At 42.3% G+C, this 23,311-nt stretch overlaps 1 protein-coding gene across 1 annotated transcript in view; it reads left to right on the top strand.

The window, feature by feature from the left end:
• RDX (radixin) overlaps positions 1 to 23,311 on the top strand; it is a 1,792,353-nt gene that overhangs the window by 1,106,799 nt on the left and 662,243 nt on the right. The window contains 1 exon segment of the mRNA XM_044072720.1: positions 1,555 to 1,685. Coding sequence (XP_043928655.1) covers positions 1,555 to 1,685 — 131 coding nt within the window.

Raw genomic sequence — 23,311 nt, 5'->3', positions numbered from 1 at the left:
TAAACACAGTACCTGTTTCAAGTGTGCAAACAACATTTCCTAGTTCAAAAATTTTGGCCCATCTTTTCCATCACTAAAAAAAATAACATTTGTGGATTGTCATCTTTTTCAAGTGAGGCAGTCATGAGACTGCATTAAACCTTAAGAAAGTAAAGATAATCTGAACATGTTGCAGTGTTTGAAGTCTGTTGCCTCGTCTGCTTACTATATCTAGCTAAAATTTAAGCTGCTGAACAATCAAATTTAGTATGTGTGACATTTTGTTTGGTGAACTAGAGTGATGTATCATCTCTTGGTTGATTATGAAAGTGGACTGTGCAGTGGACAATATTTTGAAGAGGTTTCAAAGGGGGTTGCCATGATGTGACTGAGAAGGGTTAGGATATGGTCTAGTTTACTTTGATAATGCTGTGCTGCTCTCTTGCATCCTGACCATTCTTCAACAGTCAGTCTGCCTAGCCATTCCATGGTACTATTTTAAAGGATCATTCTGTTGTAATTCTGTTTGCACAAGTAGCAGTAAGTAGCTACTGTCAGGTTTTGTTTTCAAATTCTGTCAGCAACTTTTCTGTCTATGATGAAAACAAAACCTTTACATAGAAATTTTGCGGCAATACAGCTTTTCAAGCACCTCCTTCAGTTTGCACAAGAAAACTACATGCTCCTCTGAGCAGGGGCAAATTTTCACTAGTCTCTGTAAATGCCACCTCATCTGTCCTCTGAAAACAAACCATATGCCAACTGAGCCCAAACCCAATCAGTAAAAAAAAGTGAAAAATGTGAAGATAATTTCATAATTTTGCTTTGTGAGATACTAACTGTAACAATCGACATTTTGAGTCACTCTTGTCTGTGCAGTTTAGAATCCGTCTCGTCACTCCCATTTTAGGTTCCTAAGTGATATTTGTTGTGTTCATAGCTCTTGGTGAGTTGCTGCTTTTTGCATCTGTTTCTCAGTAACATCATGCCTTTTTTTAGTTGCTGACCACCTTCTCCTTCAAAGAACTCTATTATAGAGTCCCACTGCATTGTCCACTTCTTCCACCATCAACCAAGTGATAACTCTGTCTTTATTTTGCCAAATGTCATGTCTGTGCTATTTTTTGTCTGTTTAGCAGTTTAACTGGAGTAATTTGAGAAGGCAACCAATTTTGTAAATCACCGCAATGTGTGTCCAGATCATATTTATTTTATTTTAGGTTAAAACACTCTTGACTACCTGATTTGTAAAACAAATTTGGTTTGTTTTCAGATAGTAATACTAGAGACATCAAAATATTATTTTAGTACTTCTATGGCTGTACTGCTGTGATTTTCAAGCCATTTCTCTGAGACATTGGTTACATTATATTGAGTGATATGCTGTGGCCCATGAGAGATATCAGTATAAGGTAAGCAGAATGTCTTTGAAGTAGTAGTAACGGTTTTAAGATTATTCCAGTATAATATAGGATTTTCTAATTTAAGATTATCATTTTTTTAAACATGGGTTAAAAGACAATGAAATGTGTCCTGTTCAGAAATGGTTTATGCACAGTACACTTTTTTTTTAAGAGCGCAGTTAGAAAATGAAAAGAAAAAAAGAGAAATGGTTGAAAGGGAAAAAGAAAGAATCGAACGTGAGAAAGATGAGTTGTTGGAACGCCTGAGACGAATTGAAGAGCAAACACTGAAGGCGCAGAGAGGTACTTCTACTGTGTTTTCACACTTTTTTTATGTACACTTGAGGCTACAGTTATAAAAAATGTTTCCTGACATGCCATCTGTAGTGTCTGTTATGGCTTGTGAAAGAAGACTGCAGTTCTTTGAAGTGTTACTTTACTGAATGTTTAGTAAAGCTGTGCAACAGTAGTATTAAATGAATTATGATTCACTGTCCTCAGATTCATAAATAAGGTGTCTTCTTGCATAAATGCATTGTGTTTGCTGTGCTTAATACAACAACCTGTAATTGCCTTTATTAGTAAACATGGATCGGTGTAAGGATGTACAAAAGAGTATATCTCATCTGTCTTTCAACCACCCACTGGTGAGCATACTGTGCACAAGAATGACTTGATAGCACAGCAGGGAGCATAAGATGCAATTTGTTTAGCATACCTTACTCATTAGCTGGTTGTACTGAGTAGTCATTTACCTTCGTATTGCACAGCAGTCCATTAAATATTTTCTTCTGTTAGGCATTATGGCAGAGCTACTTTCTTTATCATACTATGATAAAGGTGATCTAATACTATGGGAGCGTCCATTGGTGGTAGTTTGGCTGGCATTGCAGTGTAAGGGCAGAAAAGGTAAAGTTGTGGTAGCAAGTTTTTCTGCACCACAAGACAGTATGGAACTGGTAAAGAGTTTTCCTGTCATGAAAAATCAAATTCCCCATGTGTGCATTTGCTCATCAATGCAGTCAGATGTAGTACACCAACTTGTCAGTATGGGGTTCTGGTCTCAAAACTTAAGTGGTTGGGACTTCCCTGTGCACACTCGCTATAATGTTTCTGAGTTGTATGTGATCCTAGAGAGGGGATGGGGTCATTTGCACACAGCACATGTGGCACCACAGTGACTTTAGTAAAAGAGTATGTCATTATATGGCCAATCATTTTGAATTGCAGAAGGCATTTTTATGCCATTCTGCTGAGAACCAGCCAGGTTGCATGGGCACTTATTTATGAATCCTACACTTCTTGTTTTTCCGCTGTCAATGAGAAATGTGTCTTAGTTTAGTGACTTAAAAAATATTTTGTCTAGTTATTCTAATTAAGGTAGAAGTAGACCAATAACTGTGGCCAGTTCTGTCATTGGTGTAAGAGCAGCTTCTGCACAGTCTTTCATAGTGTAATGATGCATTCAGAGTAGAACAAATGTAATTTACACATTTTATAATATTTAATGAACATGTACGATGTCCACAACTGTCCATTCACCTTATGTCTATTGCTACATAGAAGATGTTCTGGTTCCCCTGTGACTCTGTTTGGGATGGTGGTGCTGATAAATTAGAGGAAAGTATGCACATTTTACTTCCATCTAGTTAAAAGTTATGAATCTGTGTACATTAAGTGGTGTATTTGATTAAGCATGTTATGTAAAAAGGTTGTTACAGAGATACTGCAATTAACCTTTCTCCCTCACAGCAGTCAGTTCTGCAGATTAGATGTCCTTCAAGGATGCATCTGCAGTCATAACATATGGGTTGTCCTGCCTCAGGCAGCCCTTCGGTCGGCCGGATTCCAAAGTCTGGGTCTGGCCTCGGCTGATGTCGCACTTCACCCGACGTCATAGCTCCTGGGGTATAAAGGCATCAGTCAACGCCATTTTCCTCAGTCTTTCTTGCCACGCGGTGCCCGAAGCAGAAGCTGTTCGCAAGTGCCGGTCGGTCAGATCCAGAGATTTCAGCTACCGAAGACTTCTAAAAAAGCTAAGTACCCCGTTGGGGACTCTTTCTTGCCTCAGCCAATGTCAGACAAAGTAAATAATTGTTTAACTTGTGGGAAACAAATACCTCATAAGGATTTCCACTCTTACTGCCTTCCTTGCTTAGGCCCAGACCACGACGTATCAGCTTGTTTAGCCTGTGCTTCCTTCAACCGACGGACACTTAGACGTCGGTCGGAGTTTGCAGAAGAGTTTTTTGGTTCCGCTTTTGCATATAAAATGCCGTCGGAGACTCCGACTACACATTTAGCCAAAAAATGCAAGGAAAAGGACCGACACTCGCGGCCCGCGGTTTCGGCTGAAACCACGGTTAGGCCTATCGCTAGTGTGTCGGTTTCGGCCGAAATCGAGTCCTCGGTTCTTCCTTCTGCCGAAAGCATGCCTCCGACAACCGAGGCCACAGAGGCCCCGGCTGAGTCGGCTACAGCAATTCCTACCGAAGAAGCAGACGCACAAGAATTGTCCGACACCATTCCGTTGGACATCTCTACTCCTGCACGTGGGGCAGCTAGACCCCCAGCTTCTATGTCTATTAAGGCCTTCTCCAGGGCTAAAGCAGCTAAACTTTCCAAGGCCTTACCAACAAAAGCTTCCTGTCACAGACCTTCCTCAAGTTCTCAGATTCTCAGCCTTGCTGAGGACCTTATATCTCTGATTAGGGGATCCCAACCTCACCCAGACAGAGCCTCACAACCTCCTCCTGAAAAAAGGCCTAGGACTGAACCCCCTGAACCTCTCTCCTCTGACTATTCCTCGGATGGATCAGATTTATCAGACCATCAGGAAGGACCATACTCACCTTATGAGGATTTGGATGCAGAAGACTCAATTCCTTCTGCCTCCCCCCCAGAAGAATTTTCCTTTGGGGAGACTTTACACTCAATGAGGGAACACTTTCAATGGCAGGGTCAGGATTTTTCTGATTCTAGGAAAAGGCTAAGGACTTTTTTACACTTGCCACAGCATAGGCCTTTAGCCATACCCACCTGTACTATCAGTTGTTGATGATGCATACAATGATGCCAGTTCTGCCCCTGATTCTCTTCCCCCGGCCCCTGCCAAACCTGACAGATATTACAGGGTCCCGGATTCTCACTTCCACTTGTATAAGGCCCATGCTGCAGACCCAGAAACTATTTCTCAGGGCCCAAAGGGTGTTGCAGCTGCCACTGCCAAAAACCCCCTACCCTCTGAAAGAGAGTCAAGAGCATTAGAGAGATGGGGTAAAAGGTTTATACATCTGCTACTCTTTCTGCCAGGGCTTTAAACTGTCAATTTCACATGATACAGTACCAGGAATTTTTGTTAGATCAGCTGAATAAAAAGCTTTCCTCTCCTGAACCTTTAGACCACAAGTCCCTTCAGGATTTGGTACACAACTCTCAGCAGGTCAGTAATCATTTCTTAAAATGTGGCTATGATGCACTGGAGGCTTCATTTAGATCAGCTATGACTGGAGCAGTGATTCGAAGGCATGCCTGGCTAAAAGAGCAATCCTTGCCAGACCATGTCAAGTCTAAACTCCTAGATGCCCCTATGGGGAAACAAAGTTTATTTGGCTCCCCTGCACAGGAGGTTCTAAAGAAAGTGGAAGAAAAAGCAAAATCTGTGCAAACAGTCAAGGATTTTCTGCAGGTCCAACCTCCGAGGTTCAGCAGAAACTGGCCTTCAAAGAATTGGTCCTTTCCAGACACCTCCAGAGCACAGAGGCAGAAATAGACGCCCAAGAGGCAGAGGTCAATCAAGGGGTGCCTACAGGGGTCGTCGGTGGCAACCTGCCAACCAGAGGAGTACCGCCACAGCTGCGACTACAACCACTTCCACAGGAACACAATGACTTGGCTCTGATTCCGCCTACCAGGGAACAACTGGAAGCACCCTTGGGTGGAAAGTTAGCTTTATTTTCAAAAAACTGGCATTGCATTACAGGAGACAAATGGACATTGCAAACAATAGACAAAGGCTACAGGTTTCACTTCCACACTTTACCAAAAAAGAGAGGAATGCCAAACCTTCCACCAAGCCAGAGGCTCTAAAACAAATCATCAACTTACTAAGGATGAGAGCAATAGAAAGGGTACCATCTATGGAACAAGGCCAAGGATTTTACTCCAGACTATTCCTTGTACCAAGAAAAGAAACTCAATGGAGGCCTATTCTCGACTTGTCCGCACTGAACACATATCTCATTGTACCAAAATTCAAGATGCTGACCCTACAGCAACTTCTTCCCATGTTGGGCAAGGAGGTGACTCTAGATCTCAAGGAGGCATACCTGCACGTCCCTATACGACCAGATTGCAGAAGACACCTCAGATTTCTTGCAGGATCAGAGCATTATCAATCCTCAGCGTTGCCCTTTGGCTTATCTACTGCGCCCAGAGTATTCACGAAATGCCTGGCATCAGTAATTGCACATTGCAGGCTTCAGGGAATTCAGATCTACCCATACCTGGACGACTGCCTAATACAAGCGGACAACAAGACAAAAATAATAAAGGATTTGGCCTATGTCATACAACTGTTACAAGCCTTGGGATACACAGTCAACATACAGAAGTCAAGACTAGTGCCATCCCAAAGGATAACATTTTTGGGTGCAAAACTGGACACAATAACTCAGATGGCTTTTCTCACAGAAGAAAAACTAAAGCAACTCCCAGTCTACTTCATGGCATTGACAAGACAAACTCAGCTTACTGCAAGGAAAGTCCTGCAGGCCCTGGGTTACATGGCATCTTGCATAATCTTGATCCCACATGCCAGGCTGCATATGAGAAAATTACAATGGTACCTAAGGAATGTATGGTCTCAACACAGACACAGTCTAGAAACCATGATACCAATCATTCCATGCCTGAAAAAAGAATTCCTGTGGTGGGCTCAGGCCTGCCAGACCAACAGAGGGTTGCCTTTCCACAAACCACAACCAAGGCAGATCATCACCACGGACGTCTCAGACCTAGGCTGGGGGGCACACATGGAAGACAAGTGTATCCAAGGCCTATGGTCTCAAGATCAGCTGAATCTACACATAAATCTAAAGGAGATGCTGGCAGTGAAGCATGCAATCGAGGCATTCAAATCATTCCTCCAGCAAGGACACCTGCTGATAAGGACAGACAATACCACAGTCATGTGGTACATCAACAAACAGGGAGGCACGCATTCCTACCCTCTATGCCGGATGGCAATGGACCTGTGGAACCTAGGCCTGAATCTCAACATTCAACTGCAGGACAGATTCGTACCAGGAAAAGAGAATTCACTATCAGACAGCTTAAGCAGAACTACCACGGATGCTCACGAATGGATGCTGCATCCAGACATCTTCAAAAACATAAAGAAATGGGGAATGCCAGAGATAGACCTGTTCGCCTCCCCACTCAACCACCAACTGAAGAAATTCTGCTCAAGAGAATACCACCCACAAGCCTGGAGGGTGGACTCCCTTTCTTTCAGCTGGAAGGCCCTGACAGTTTATGCCTTTCCACCTCTCCCATTGATGTACAAAGTTCTACTGAAGATCAGGGAGGAACAGCCAAAGGTGATTCTGATAGCTCCAGACTGGCCAAGGCAGCATTGGTACCCGCTACTGAGAAGCATGTCTTGGAAAAACTCATGGCCTCTACCTCTATGGCCTTTACTTCTAACGCAGAACAACTACAAGACCCTGCATCCAAACTTGAAAACGCTGCAGCTAACTGCCTGGAAAATTGCATAAAACAAAACCAATCTGTTTTATCTCAGAGGGTCAAGGACATTATCCTGGAGGCTCGCAGACCCTCCACAAGAAAAACATACTTAGCCAAATGGAAGAGATTCCTCATTTGGAGTGCATCAAAGGGAACAAATGTCACACTGGCAAACCTAGCACACATCCTAGAATACTTAGCAGAACTGTTCCACAATGGCCTGTCCTATTCTTCCATTAAGATTCATGCTTCAGCAATTTCAGCAGAGTACAACATGGATCCTCCTATCTTCTCTCACCCTCTCCTCAGACAATTTTTAAGAGGTATCAAAAATGTAAAACCTCCAAGGAAACCACCTCTGCCTGCATGGGATCTCAATTTTGTGCTGGAAAAATGAACACTTCCCCCTTTTGAACCAGCAGCATCAGCAGACTTACAGTTCTTATCTTGGAAAACTGCTTTCCTTCTAGCAATCACTTCAGCAAGAAGGGTATCCGAGTTACAGGCATTAATGGCAGTGCAGCCTTTCCTTATCTTTCACCAGGATAGAGTGTCTCTGAGAACCAATCCTACTTTCATGCCAAAGGTGGTATCCAGGGTATCCTTGAACCAAGCTATTCATTTACCTACGTTCTTCCCTAACCCACAGAACAGGGGGGAAAAACTATTGCACACCTTGGATGTACACAGACAACTGCGCTACTATCTGGACAGAACTAAAACCAGCAGAAACCAGCTTCTGGTAGCATATGCAACAGGAGTGCAAGGAAAAGCAATTTCCAAACAGACAATTTCAAAATGGATAGGAAATTGCATTCGATTCTGCTGCTCTTTTCATGGAAAGACAACTCCTGAAAATATCAGGCCTCACTCCACAAGAGCCACAGCCACCACTACAGCTTTCCTACGAGGAGTGGCTACCAAAGACATTTTAGAAGCTGCTACTTGGAGCTCCGTGCATACATTTGCCAAGCATTACAATTTTCCTTTATACTCTAGATCCCGAGCAGGTTTTGCAACTGTAGTTTTACAGGGGATCTTAACTACACCATCATTATCTTAGTGCCTCCTCCCCCAGTTTGGCTATGGTATTCTACCCATATGTTATGACTGCAGATGCATCCTTGAAGGACATAGTACAGTTTTGTACCTACCATAAATGTAGATGTCCGATAGGTATGCATCTGCAGTCAGGATTACCCACCCTCCTTCCCCTCTGTGGTATTCCTAGGGTACTTACCCTCTTTAGCTAGCTGGGGGAATCTATTATGGTGTATTTGTTTGTATGTATATATGTATATATATATTTTGCTTTCTACTGTTTGGAATTTTCTACATTTATCCAAATTTAGCCTTCCTAGAGGGCACCTGGCATCTGGGGCAAGAAACACTGAGGAAAATGGCATCTGCTGATGCCTTTATACCCCAGGAGCTATGACGTCGGGTGAAGTGCGACATCAGCCGAGGCCAGACCCAGACTTTGGAATCCGGCCGACCAAGGGGCTGCCTGAGGCAGGACAACCCATATGTTATGACTGCAGATGCATACCTATCGGACATCTACATTTATGGTAGGTACAAAACTGTACTTTTCCAGCTGTGGCATTGTCTTTTTGGAGTCTGTGTATTGCCCCTCCATTCCAACTGTTTTTTTTTTTTTTATACCAGATACTGTGCTGATGTCCTTCCATTTCACTGTTGCAGTATTAATTACAGTAGGGATCCCCTGCCAAGGGTGGTCTGATGTCTGTCCAGTATACCATAGCCTTTAGATTGATTTAAGGTACATCGTACATCACACAATTCTTCAAGGCTGGACAGGATAAGTCCCCTGTTAGGGAAAACCTTTCACAGAATTAATTTTTTGAGGAAAACTTTTCTGTCAGGCTCCCTCCAACTCCCACCCCTGGCAGTCTCTTCCTCTGAATCTACATCTTCCTTTGTGGTACCCCATTGTTTTAGACAGATTAGTTCTAAAAGTAATTTAAGGGTACAGGTAGTAATGTGAGACTCTCCCTTCTTTTCAGAAGTAAACCAAGTCTCTCTGTTTCTTCCAGTTCTGCAACAGATGTTCTCACAGGGAGTAATATAACCAGTGCCTGCCTGTCATGTAGGCAGAGGGTTTTATTCAAAGATTTTTGTAATGCCAAAGATAGAAGTGACTTGGAGGCATGTACTAGAGCTCTCCTTTCTGACTCCCTTTTGTCAAGGTACCAAAGTTCAAAATGTTATCACTTCAGTTATTACATCAGCCTTTACTAGCTTGAATGGTAAAACTAGACTTTAAAGATGCCTACCATCACATCCCCACTGGCAAACTGTTCAGATGTTTAAGATTTTCTGTATCTGGTTTTCATTATCATTTCTGTCTTATCCCTTTGACTTCTACTCCAAAAGTATTCACAAAGTCTCTTGCTCCAGTAATTGATTATTACTGACTTCAAGGCATTCACATTTTCCATAATTGGATGATTTTTAAGTAGCTTTATTAAGTCATCACTTCAGACAGGCAAACACGCATAAAAAGAGAAGAAAATAAAGCAGGTTAACAGGTTAATTTTTTTGCATTTTACAAACATTATACTTCACACATCTTTTCTTTATAACTATCAGTCCAGTACTATATAATTTACTCAATTCCAGCCTTCCCTTAATACTCATTCCCCCTAAAACATTATTCTACACAAATTGTTCCACCAATGTCATTTATTTATATGTAATTTTATCCTTCTGATTCTTGTATTTCTTTTGTAATATTCAAAACTTCAAAAACTGTTTTAGATTTTGATTTACATTTTGTAGTAATTGCTTTTTTTGGCAGCCAGCAGAATTAAACTTAGCGCATTACTATGTCTAGGCAATTCAGATCCCATGTCCCAGCTCAAAAGAATAACTTCCTTAGCTGCAGCCATTTGCTGCCCTATATTTCTGACAGAGTACTTTTTAGAGAATTTTTTATGTCTGCCTACCCATTACACTCCCAAAATGTATGTTCTCAGTTAACTGTTCCATCCCTATCACACACCCAGCATGTGCTGTCTACCTGAGGAAAAATTCTTTGAAATATGCAATGGGTATAAAAATGCTTACGCAAATACATCCAACCAAAAATCTTAAGCCTTCTGGATTTTATTGCATACTCCTGTCTCTCTTCCCAAACTTTTCTAACCTCTTCTGATTTATTTTATGGTTGTCATGCAACGTTTTATGTGCCCTAATAATCATCCCTTTATTAATAGCTTTTGTTCTACATTCAACTAAAACTCTGCCAGAGCAGGTCTTTCACTTAGGATTCCCCTATCCCTTTCTCTCTGCCTGTTTTGATATCAGTCCCTGGTAGGGAAAGCAGTCTCTAGCCTACAGTCCCATTGTTGTCTGAGCCTTATCCTAGGCTTTTACCTTTCCTTTCTAGATATTTGCTGCCAGTACTGTGGATGTTCATCGTGTTACACTGCTGCAGTCATTACACTTGGGTTATCCTGCCGTCCGGCGGTCCCGCAGTCGGCCAGAGTTCCAAAGTCTTGGTCCGGCATCGGTTGCTGTCGCTTCTTCCCTGACGTCAGTGCGCCAGGGGTAAATAAGAGGCATCTGATGCCATTTTCTTCAGTCTTTCTTGCCGCGCGGTGCCCGAAGCAGAAGCAGTTCGCAAGTGCCGGTCGGCCGACTCCTGACATTTTCGAAGTCGAATTTCAGATCTGAAGTCCTCAATAAAGCTAAGTACCCCATTGGGGAAACTTTTTTCTTGCCTCAGACCAATGTCAGAAAAAGTTAATAATTGTATTTCTTGTGCGAAGCTAATACCTCATAAGAACTTCCACTCTTACTGTATTCCATGCCTAGGCCCTGATCAGGATGTCACTAGTTGTCGGTTTTGTGCTAGATTTAACAAACGCACTATAAAGAGACGTTTTGATTTTGCTTTGCACTACTTTGGCCGAAGGTTCAATTATACTATGCCGTTGGATCAACCGACGACCGCAATTCCGAAAAAACGCAAAGACAAGGATAAAGACAGGCATCAGAGGTCCAGAATCGACAACGAAACCTCTTCTAGTCCAGTCGCCGGTTCTCAGTGAGGCGCTTTCGCAGCCCCTGACACCCGCTACCTCAGAGCCACAGGCCACCTCTAACTCCCACGTGGAGACAACTAGGCCTCTGGAAACTCAAGGTATTGGGCCTACGGAAACTAATCCCTCAGATGGGTCTGAAGCTGCTGAGCAGGCATCGGCTTCTGAGCATGTTTTCAGATCTTCACAACTTACCATTAAAGCAACAGCCAAGACAAAAGTACCATTAAAGACAAAGAAGCAAGTACAGCATTCTCCTGGACAGTCCTCCATGCCTAAGAAACAGATGCTTAAAATGGCCGAAGACCTCATTACTCTAATCAGGGGTTCCCATCCCCCTCCTGAGAAAAGGCCTAGGCAGGATACAGACTATGATTCTTCTAATCAGGTTTCCATTTCCTCTGATTCCTCTTCAGACCAGGGATACTCTATACCCCTCTATGAGGACACTGATGCTGAAGAATCTATCTCTTCAGCCTCTCCTCCTGAGGATTATTCTTTTGGGGAAACTTTACATACCATGAGGGAGCATTTCCTTTGGGAAAGTCAGGATTATTCAGAATCCAAGAAAAGGCTCCGGGATTTCCTTTTATTGCCTCAGCACAGGCCCCTGGCTATTCCGCCTGTGCTAGATATTGTGGATGATGTGTTCTCTGAATCCAGCTCATCTCCTGATTCTTTGCCCCCTGCACCAGCCAAGCTAGATAGGTATTATAGAGTCCCTGACTCTCACAAGTTTCTTTATAAAAACCCTTCTGCTGATCCAGAAACTATTTCCCAGGGTCCAAAAGGGGTTAAGGCTTCCATTGCAAAAAATCCAGTACCCTCTGACAGAGATTCCAGAGCTTTGGATAGATGGGAGAAGAAAGTTTACACTTCTTTAACTTTAGCAGTAAGGGCTTTAAATTGCCAGTTTCACATGCTTAAGTACCAACAATATTTAATGGCTCAGTTAAAACAGAAAATGCTTGCAAGCTCAGAAGCTCCTGACTGTAAAGAAATGCAGGATTTATTGCATGCAGTTGAACAGGTGGGAAAGCATACTCCTGCAATGTGGTTTTGATTCTTTAGAGGCCTCTTGTAGAGCCGCAGTTACAGGTTCAGTGATTTGAAGACATGCTTGGATAAAAGAACAGAGTTTACCTGATCATGTTAAGGCAAACTTATTGGATGCTCCTTTACAGCATGATCCTTGTTTGGTGTTAAGGCAGAAGAGGTGTTAAAGAAAATGGAGGATAAAGCTAAATCTATGCAACCAGTCAAGGATTTCTTACAGGTACAACCACCTCGATTTAGCAGAAATTGGCCAACAAAAAATTGGTCCTTTCCGGTGTCAGACAGGCCACAGAGAGGCAGATACAGACGCCCAAGAGGCAGATCTCAACCCCAAGGCTCTAACAGACGACAACAGTGGGGCACCTCAACCCCAAAAGGAGGTGAGGACAAGTCTCAACCTTACAGGAAACAGTCCCAATGACTTCCCCCTTCGTACGCCAAGCACTTCCTTTTTGGCAGCCCCCTTAGGGGGGAAACTAGCACTTTTTTCTCAAAACTGGCAAACAATCACCCAAGACAAATGAGTTGTGAACATTGTGTCTCAAGGTTACAGGTTCCACTTTCATACTTTACCAAGGCTAAAAGGAATGCCAGACCTGCCACAGAATCAATGGGCAGAGGCGTAAAAACAAATTTCAGCCCTCATGGACATGAGAGCTATTCAAAAAGTACCACAGCAGGAACAAAGACAAGGACTCTTCCTGGTCCCCAGAAAGGACAAGGCCTGGAGGCCCATACTAGACCTTTCAATTCTAAATACTTACTTGGATATTCCGAAATTCAAAATGTTGACATTACAGCAGCTTTTGCCCATGCTGGGCAAGAAGGCTTGGCTTGTTACTCTGGACCTCAAAGAGGCATACCTGCATGTCCCTATCAGACAAAATTGCAGAAGATGCCTCAGATTCAAAGCTGGTACAATGCACTACCAATTCTCTGCACTGCCCTTTGGCTTATCTACTGCGCCCAGGGTCTTTACAAAGTGCCTGGCACCAGTAATTGCATTTTGCAGACAAAAAGGAATTCAAATATATCCATACCTGGACGACTGCCTCATTCAAGCAGAGACAAAGGACATTCTTCTACAGCATCTGGCATTTGTAAAAAGGTTGCTAATTTCTCTAGGGTACACAGTAAACGAAAGGAAGTCAAAACTAGTGCCCTCACAACAGATTATATTCCTGGGTGCCAGCTTAAATACAATGGCCCAGACAAACAAATTCAATTAACTCAGTATTTTCAATTACTGGCAAAAAAGTACCATCTCCCTGCAAGAAAAATTCTGCAGGCCCTGGGATTCATGGCATCCTGCATACTGCTAATACCATATGCCAGACTGCATATGAGGAAATTACAATGGTACCCAAAAAGTGTTTGGACTCAACACTCTCACAGTTTAGAAGCAGTAATACCAATTATTCCCCGCCTACAACAGGAGTTTCGATGGTGGGCACAGGCATGTCACCTAAACAAGGGTCAGCCTTTTACCCTACCCACAGCCAGGCAGACTCTAACAACAGATGCTTCGGATTACGCCTGGGTAGCACACATGGCAGGAAAATGCATTCAGGGCAAGTGGACCACAGACTAGATGCATCTTCACATCAATCAAAAAGAGATGTTGGCTGTTCAAAATGCCCTAACAGCTTTCAAGGACCTTCTGCATCCAGGACAATTGTTAGTCAGACAACACCACAGTAATGTGGTACATAAACAAGCAAGGGAGCACTCATTCTTATCCCCTATGCAGGCAAGCCATGACCTTGTGGAACACAGCTCTAATGTATCAAGTTCATCTGCAAGCACAATTCCTGCCAGGAAAGAAAAATACCCTGGCAGACGACCTAAGCAAAAATATCATGGACCCTCACTAATGGAAATTGAATCCACAAATCTTCAGCATGGTAACGCAAAAATGGGGATGCCCAGACATATATCTTTTTGCCTCCCCACTGAATTGCCAACTACAAAAATTCTGCACAAGGACTTATTACACACAAGCATGGAAAGTGGATGCTCTCTCGTTCAGCTGGAAAAGCCTAAAAGTTTATGCCTTCCCACCACTGCCTCTCCTTTCAAAGGTACTCCTAAAAGCCAGACAAGGAAAACCACAGATGATCCTGATTGCTCCAGACTGGCCACGCCAGTGCTGGTACCCAATCTTAAACAACTTAGCTCAAGACCCACAATGGATTTTGCCTCAAATTCCACACATTCTGACTCAACAAAACAATCAGATCCTGCACGGTCAGCTCAAAACCCTATACCTGGCTGCATGGCAGATTCGTTAGTCAAACAGACAACACCTCTCTCTAAAGCTGTTATGGATGTCATTTTGGAAGCCAGGAGGCCTAGCACCAGGAAAGCTAACACAGAAAAATGGAAGAGATTCTGCGCCTGGAACCAGACTCAAAGCCTTGACCCTCTTGTTCCAAACATTCCTCAGATTTTACAATATTTAACTGAGATGCTGGACAAAGGCCTATCCTTCTCATCAATTAAGATCCACGCCTCTGCCATTTCAGCACAGTACAACATGGATCCTCCTTTATTCTCTCATCCCTTGCTAAAGCAGTATCTCAGAGGGGCTAAAAACATAAGACCGCCCCGGAGAGCACCAACACCAACTTGGGATCTCAATTTCGTTTTGGAAAAACTGACCCTGCCACCTTTTGAGCCAGCCAATACAGCCGATCTAAAATTTTTATCATGGAAAACAGCTTTGCTCCTGGCAGTAACTTCAGCACGAGGAGTCTCCGAGCTACAGGCATTAATGGCAGTGGAACCTTTTATCATTTTTCATCAGGACAGGGTTTCTTTAAGGACAAACCCAACCTTTATGCCAAAGGTGGTATCTAGTGTGGCTCTTAACCAAACCATCCATTTGCCAACTTTTTATCCAAACCCCCAGAATAAAGGGGAGAAACTTCTGCACTCTTTGGACATACACAGGCAGCTATGCTTATACTTGGACAAAACAAAAGCTTTCAGGAAAACTGAGCAACTGTTTGTAGCATATGCTGCAGGATCACAGGGCAAGGCTATTTCAAAGCAGACTATATCCAAATGGATAGGACACTGTATTCGTTACTGCTACACATAGCATGGAAAATCAGTCCCTAATGACATTAGGCCACATTCCACCAGGGCAACAGACACTTCAACAGCCTTTCTCAGAGGAGTACCTAACAAGGAAATTTTGGAGGCTGCAACTTGGAGTTCAGTGCACACCTTTACCAAGCATTACCACTTGCCTCTTTACTCTAAATCGAGAGCAGGATTTGCCACTGCAGTTTTGCAGGGCCTCATAGCCAATCCTAACTCTTTATAGACCAGCCACCCAACTTTAGCTTTGGGAGTCCACCCAAGTGTAATGACTGCAGCAGTATAACACGATGAACATAGTACAGTTTTGTACCTACCATAAATGTAGATGTTGGAGTGTTCACACTGCTGCAGTCCAGGTTACCCTCCCTCCATCCCCCCTGAACTAGCTGGACTTATCTATACCTTTCTATCCTATACAACCTTTGTGGTGTATTTGCTTGTAACTGAAGGTATTGTTTTTATTTTATATGTATATTTTTTATTAGCAATATGTATTGCCTACCTACTTGGGGGCACCTGGCATCTGGGGCAAGAAAAACTGAAGAAAATGGTGTTGGATGCCTCTTATATACCCCTGGCGCACTGATGTCAAGGAAGAAGCGACAGCAACCGATGCTGGACCAAGACTTTGGAACTCTGGCCGACTGCGGGACCGCCTGACGGCAGGATAACCCAAGTGTAATGACTGCAGCAGTGTGAACACTCGAACATCTACATTTATGGTAGGTGCAAAACTGTACTTTCCTTTGTCTGTTTTCACCAGTAGATCTCAGCCTCTTCTTGCCTATTGTCTTTACTGTTACTTGCAGCCATCCTTATTGGCAAACTCCTTTTTTCCTCCATTCTCATGCTGGCTTAGCTTAGAACACTTTGGTACTTTATAAATGTTAAATTTTGTGTGGTGGCTATTCCCCAAGGATCTCCATCCAAAATTCCACTTTCCCTACTATTAGAACCCCACCTTCTCCCATTACATCATCATCCCTTTCCAACTGCTTGTGGTATATAAACAAGCCCTAACTATATAGCTCTGAAATTTTCTAAACCACCTGGTTCTATTGGAAGCATCAACTTCTCCCACTTAACTCTTGCCATCTTCCTCACACAGATGCATTCCTTCAACTCTTTATTAATTACTGCCCACAACTTCCCTTCTGGTTGATAAAAGTATGCCTGACCTGTATGTAAAACTAAAAGGACTAAATTTAAACATTTTCACCGCTTGTGTCTTACTATCCATATCCATAAACAATAGCTTCCAGTTTCTTTGTTTTTGTATTCTCTTTTGTTTAGTCTCTTCCCTCATATCTTTTGCTGCCATAGTAGAAGTCTTTTTAATCCATATTCCCAAATACTTCATCTTAGTGTCTCCATAAATATGAGCATTGCTGAACCAACTTGTTTGTGGGTAAATAATTTATGTCTATAGCCTTTATCTTCATTAATTTATATCCTGAAAAGGCTAGAAATTGTCTCAAAATGTTCCACAACATTGAGATGTCCTTTTCTGGATTTATCACATTTTAAACAATGTTTCTGGAGAAGTTTAGCTAATTGAAGCAAACGAAAAGCACTTTAAACATTTTAATAAAGCAGTGTTTTTTTTACGTTGCTGTTGTGAAGATTTCTTTCACTTGACTTCGTTATCCGAGTGGATTTAAAGTGTTGTTGTGCAATTTTGGAGGATACTAGCAAGCTGGATTTGTGTTCTAATTTCCTGGAATATAAGTAAATGCCAGTTTAATCCTCCCTTGCTAATAGGCTGGTACTACCATATGTCTACCAGTATTATTGTTGTTCCCCTCTTCAGTCACTATTGGAGCTCTCCAGCAATCACTGTTACTATTCCCCCTTTCCTTTGTCCCTTGTATTCTGGTGAATATTCATTATGAAATCCTTTTTGTCAAATTCACATGCTCATTTCTTTCAAATACATTTCCTGTAGCTTTGTTATTTGCACTGTGCATTTCTTAATATAATTCTGTACACTTTCCTATCTATCTGTACTGGTGAGGCCACTTAAGTTCAAGATAATATGGATGCTATAGCCATTCTGATAAAAAGCTGCTATTCCCACTTAATATACATGAGAGTTTTCTTAATGTGTATTTCCAACTTTTGTGTTACATGCCCACAGCAGTGTTTGGCAGGCTGATCTTTTATGCAGTTGTTTCTTATCTCCATTTGTACTGTCACATTTTCAAAACTTTTTGTTTTAATGAAAACCTACAAACAAACATAAGTAAATAAATGTGTTTGTAACACCTCTGTCCCCTGTTAAATTGGAACAAACACAAAACTGTGTACATCTTAAGTTGTTTAACTCTCCAGATAGGAGCAGTTGCCCCAAAGTGACAGCTGGCCCCTTACCTGGTGTAAAATTAAGATAACCCATGATAAAGCACATGTTACAACCTATGTTCCCACTTAAACTGATTAGTGTCTGTTCTTATCTCTGTTACCCTGCTATATATGAAAAAAGCTTGGATGCTTTCAGGAAACATTAAGGGGGGAAAAGCACTGGTTTTCTTTAAATTCCGCTAAATTGCACACAGTTCTATTAAAATGCCTTAAAAGTATTCAGGATGCCTAGGGAGGCAGCTATCTCTTCATTTCCCGTTATTTCCAACTTTGTCACTGAACTTGCTAGTATACTTTTTAAATTTTGCATCTCCCTGAAAGAATGCTCAGAACTCTCAAGAGTAAATGCTGTCATCTGCAGTCAGCAATGAGAAAATAACTGCTAACATTTCTGCAGATGCATGAAGGAATATTTGTAAATTTTAATCAGAACAGTACAGTCTTGCTTTTAGCTGCAGAGTTTTTGACTCCTACAGAGAACATTTGCTAATGGAAAAAAAAAAACAAGCTAGTATGTTTGCAGATGCAAGAAACTTAACATTTGTCACGTTTTTCATCATTTTGTCTTATTTTTCAAGCATACTTGCTTACAAAAACACTTGTTTATAGTTTAAGCCCAGGGCTTTAATCTAGACATCCATCCTTTTAATTCCACCTGTAATGTAATCGGTGCACTTCTGCACCTTTACTCCCAACCCCAGCAGCCCAAGATTGCAGTTTATTAACTTAATCTTGTTTCTGTCTGCACTTCTTTTCCTGCCATACTGCAATCCTTATACCCCTTAAAACCCAAACAAGTACTTGTTTACTTTAAAATCTTCAAGACACAATGGTCACAAAGACTCCTCTTACACTTAAAATACCCCTGATACATACACAAAACTGATTTACTTTATAATATGCAGTTTGTCATGAAATGTTTATGCAAATGGTAACATGAACAAGAATTGTTTTCCCTTTAGAATCCTTCCAAACATTAATGGCATAAAGTAGGGTATATGCTGTACAGACCACCAACAAATTTAACAAAGTCTTGAAAAGTCCAGTACTTCTCAGCCACTTGTTTCTTGCAAAGAAATGTAATGATGTTTTGTAGTCTCCCATGTATTCACTAATTTTAATACTGCAGGTCTTTGTCCTGTACATCTATTAACATCAGATTGTGGTTCAAGTCCAAGGTACTCCTAATTTTTCTAGTCATCTGCTGTGCTTTTTTACAGCTCTCAAGCATTTTCCACTAGAATATTGGAAAAGGTTTTGGTGGCAAAGTTCTCCCTATGAGATTTATTGTCAGAAGAATGAGAAAGAGTTCTCCTCTGCTGGCTCACTTTTTGTGGAATAAACTTTTTCTCCTTAGCCTGATGCCCTGACCGAAATCACTGGTGCAGTATTCCTAGCACATGGGCTATCACCAGTCAGTGTCTGGACTGGTTACCAAAGCTTTACCTTCCCAGTATCGTATGTCCAACATGTGATCACAGCTCGCATGCAACTCTTCAGACCGTCTCTCCATCAGCCTGAACACAGGCTGTGTATCTGTCTGATTGTCATATGATCATTGGGACCATTGCTTCACATAGACAAGTTCCTCATTGGGGAACCTTCCTTTAAATTTCTTAGCTGTTTTTTTTTTCTTAGTTATTAGATGTCATTTAAGAAGGGTAAGAGTTGTAGTAAAATCCCATACAAAGACTTGCATACCCAGTGTCTTTGCTTAGGAGTGGAACATGACTACAAATCCTGTTCTGTCTGCCATGTCTTTGTACCTAAAACGTTATGGCTCCATTTATCCTTGCTTAACACTTTGAACCAACATCTCAAACGCTTGGGCCACTCCATGATGGTGGATTCCACTTCCTTGGACCCACCTCCTCCACTAAGAAAAAACTTAAAAGGCCTAGGCCAGATACTTAAATGACCTTTTCTGACACTGATGTACCCATTGAGGTTTCAGAATGCATGGTACATCAGTCTCTCCTCAGATACTCTCTAATGATACTCCACTGGAGACTGGTATAACATTAGAAGCCTTGATGACTGAGGATTCCGCAGACAAGGGTGAATCATCATATTGGACGGCCCAGAGGTCGTCCCTCAGATCCTAGTTAGGGAAGAGATCCAAGGCAAACTAATTGAGGTATGCCAGGAATCTGAATCACTGCATTTAGTACAGGCAGATGTCACACCCAAAAAGAAGCATTAGCATTCTAAACATGTTACTCCTCTACTCCTACTCGCTCTTCTAAGGAGATGGAATGGATGGATTTCTCTTGAGGTATGTTTAAGGCCATTTTGGTGCTGAAGCCTCCTCCTTTCTCCTTACCCTTCCCCCACTCTTTAAAATATTGCTGTGAATTTATCTTCCTCTAAAGATGAGGAGGCTTATTATTCTGAACATTCTGTGGCCTATTCCTCTCAAATCCACACTCTTGGCCAAGTTCCTTCTGATGATGAGGATTCTATTTCACCTGACTGTCCAGTAGAAGCTTCTTTTGGTGAGAGAGTTTTAAATGTGATGAAGCCAATCTCAGTGGTGCAGAAAAGATGCTACAAATGTTTGGAAATGGGCACCCCACCCCTTCCCCTCTACTTCATGTTCTTGAAGCTTTTTTGGATATTTTTCAATCCATTTCTGCTGCCCCTGACATTTAGCCTCCAGCTCCCAAAAAACTAGACGGATTTTATAAAGTCCCTGATGATTATTTGTTTAAACATTCTGTGGTGGACCCTTCTGCGTTTCCCTTTTGTCTGATAAGCCTTTTAAACTCCTTTTCAGTGCCTGCCCTTCAGACAAGGATAAGCAGGACTGTGGATAGGTGGGATAAAAAGGTGTATAGCCCATCTACTTTGGTATTCAGGGCTATTAATTACCAAGCCCAGGTGACCAAATGATTGATCTCATTTCCCAGTTCCTTAAATAAGATAGTGGCAGATTCAAAGGATACTGATTCTAAACATGTTATCCTTGTTTAAGCTACACAAATGGCCAGACACAGCATCATATGTAGTTGTGATGCTGTAGAATCGTTGTCCAGAGCATCTGCTACAGGCTGTGTAATCCACATAGCCATCCTATTACTGAGAACTTAAAAACAAAAATAATGGATTTCCCTTTAGACAAGAATTTCTTCTTTGGCTTCAGGCTGCCAACCTTTTCAAAACTTTTCAAGGGGCAGGGTAGAACCATAAAGGACTGTAGACAGCTTTTGTTAATCTCTGTACCTAGATACCAGAATATCCAGCCAGTCCTGCCACTTTTGTCAGAAAGACAGGAAGGCTTCTATTATTATGTTACCAGATAATCCGCAGAAGGATGCTTCATCTGTGAGGCCTCCCTTTGGGGACAAATCTCTGTGACTATCTACAACTTCTTTTCGTCCTAGCCCCAGGCCTACACTTCCCCTCTCAAAATGATTGATCCAATCTATCTCTACCTGGGAAAAGATTACCACAGACAAATGTATGCTTTCTGTCATAAAAAAATGGTTATGCCATGTATTGGATACATATTCTCCCTCTTAATTGCATATGCCTTCCCCACCACCACCATATAATCAGAATCATCTGCACCCACCCATTTTACAAGAATTACAGGCACAAGGCAAAGTAGAACCTGTGGCAGAAGAATTTGTGTTTTGGGGTTTACGCCAGACTTTTCTTAGTGCCAAGGAAAGAAGGGCAGTTGAGATGCATATTGGACCTGTCCTTGCTAAATAACTTCTTAAAAATGTCAGCATTCAAAATTCTCTCACTGCATATCCTGATACATGTCATTTTGCTCCAGGCTTTTCTAGTGTCCCTAGATCTAAAGGATGTGCTTCGCTTACCTCCATATACCAGTTTGGGCCTCCACCCCATTCCTGGAGATTCGCCCTGTTTTGTACTGGGTTATCTCACTATCAGTTTATCGTTTTGTCTTTTGGACTTTCCACAGCCCCAAGAGTTTTCACAAAGTACTAGCACTTTTGATAGTCTGCTTTTAAACCCAGGGAATTCAGATTTTTCCTTATTTGGTTGACCTGTTAATCCAAGCTGGTTCACCGCACATTCTTCTACAGCATCTCCATTTCACACTCTTCCTCCTGTGTCTCAGTTGGGTTCACATTCTGCTACAAAAAATCCTGCTTGCAGCCATCCCAGGCCTAGTTTTCTTGGTCTGCACACTGGATACAAAGAATATAGGCTTACTACTTATTTACAACTGCTGAATCCTACACAAATGCACTCTATAAGCACTTACACGAGTGCATGGATCATGCTATTCCAAACAGAACCAAGACGCTATCCTCCAATAAAGGAAGCCAATCTGATGGTCTCCTGCTATAAACAAACTGTACAACAGAAGGAAGAAACTGTTGCAAAAGAGAGTAAAATCCCATCAGTGGAGGAGCTCCCTGGTCAGCTTCAGTGAGATCCCTTATAAGCTCCTCTAAAGCTAGCTACGAAAACAAAATCACCACTAAATCCAAGGGCAACCACAAAGCATTCTATAGCTATGTCAAGAATCTAGATGGCAACACCCAGATCTGCTCCGAGTTGCAGCACAAAGGCACGAAAATTACAGAACCAACTGATATTGCCAACATCCTGGCAGATAGGTTCAGTGCTAACTTTACCCCCCTCTCACCCCCTAAAGGGACCATATCTATACAGGAAGAATGCAGAGTCCCTGTAATCACAACTACGCAGGTAAAAGCTGCACATTTTAAAGCCAAAAACACAGCATCCATGGGACCGGACAAATCCCAGGCTGCGTTTTACACAAACTTCAGAGCGAAATGGCTCCCCACTTAAACACCATGTTCAGTAATAGCCTCACATCGGGCTTTGTGCCCACTGAATGGCGCACAGCAACAGTTATCCCACTCCACAAAGGGGAGCTAGCACTGATCCTGGGAACTATCAACCTATTAGCTTGACTAGCCTGGACTGCAAGGCCATGGATTGTATCGTCATGGAACTCGTAACAAAGACATTGGTAACCTCCAAACTCTGGATCCCACCTAGTTCGGTGTTGTGAAAGGCAGATCATGCCTCCTGAAGCCGATTGACTTCTTTGAGTCAGTTACCAAAGCCGTGGATGAGGGTAAGGTGGTTCACACAGCCTATCTTGACCTCGCCAAGGCTTTCAACACCATCCCCCATTCTGGAATTATAGCTAAACTCACTAAACTAGGTATAAATCCCTATGTCACAAGATGGGTTGCCAACTGGCTCACTGACAGAACCCACACTGTAAAAGTTGCAGACTCTAAATCTGACCTCAAAGCAGTGACAAGTGGAGTATCACAGGGTTCCGTCCTGGGACATCTCCTGTTTGGTATCTTCTTCTCTGAAGTACAGGCTAACACAGAAGGCCTCTGACTAACGAAGTTTGCAGATGACTGCAAACTAGGAGCCATAGTCAAGTCCCCAAATGATGTGGACATCCTACAGAAGGGCCTAACTGAGACAGATGCTTGGTGTCAGAGCCATGGCCTCAAGCTCAATGCCAAAAAGTGCAGTGTCATCCCCTTTGGTAAAAGCTCTGTACCCATGAACTACCACATAGGCAGCAATCTACTTAACACCGAATGCGTGATGAGATCT

Source organism: Protopterus annectens, chromosome 5.part0, assembly GCF_019279795.1.
Source record: "Protopterus annectens isolate FY-2018-M chromosome 5.part0, PAN1.0, whole genome shotgun sequence".
Lineage (NCBI taxonomy): Eukaryota > Metazoa > Chordata > Ceratodontiformes > Protopteridae > Protopterus > Protopterus annectens.
Note: the sequence above shows the minus strand (reverse complement) of the source record. Positions and strands in the feature narration are given on the sequence as shown.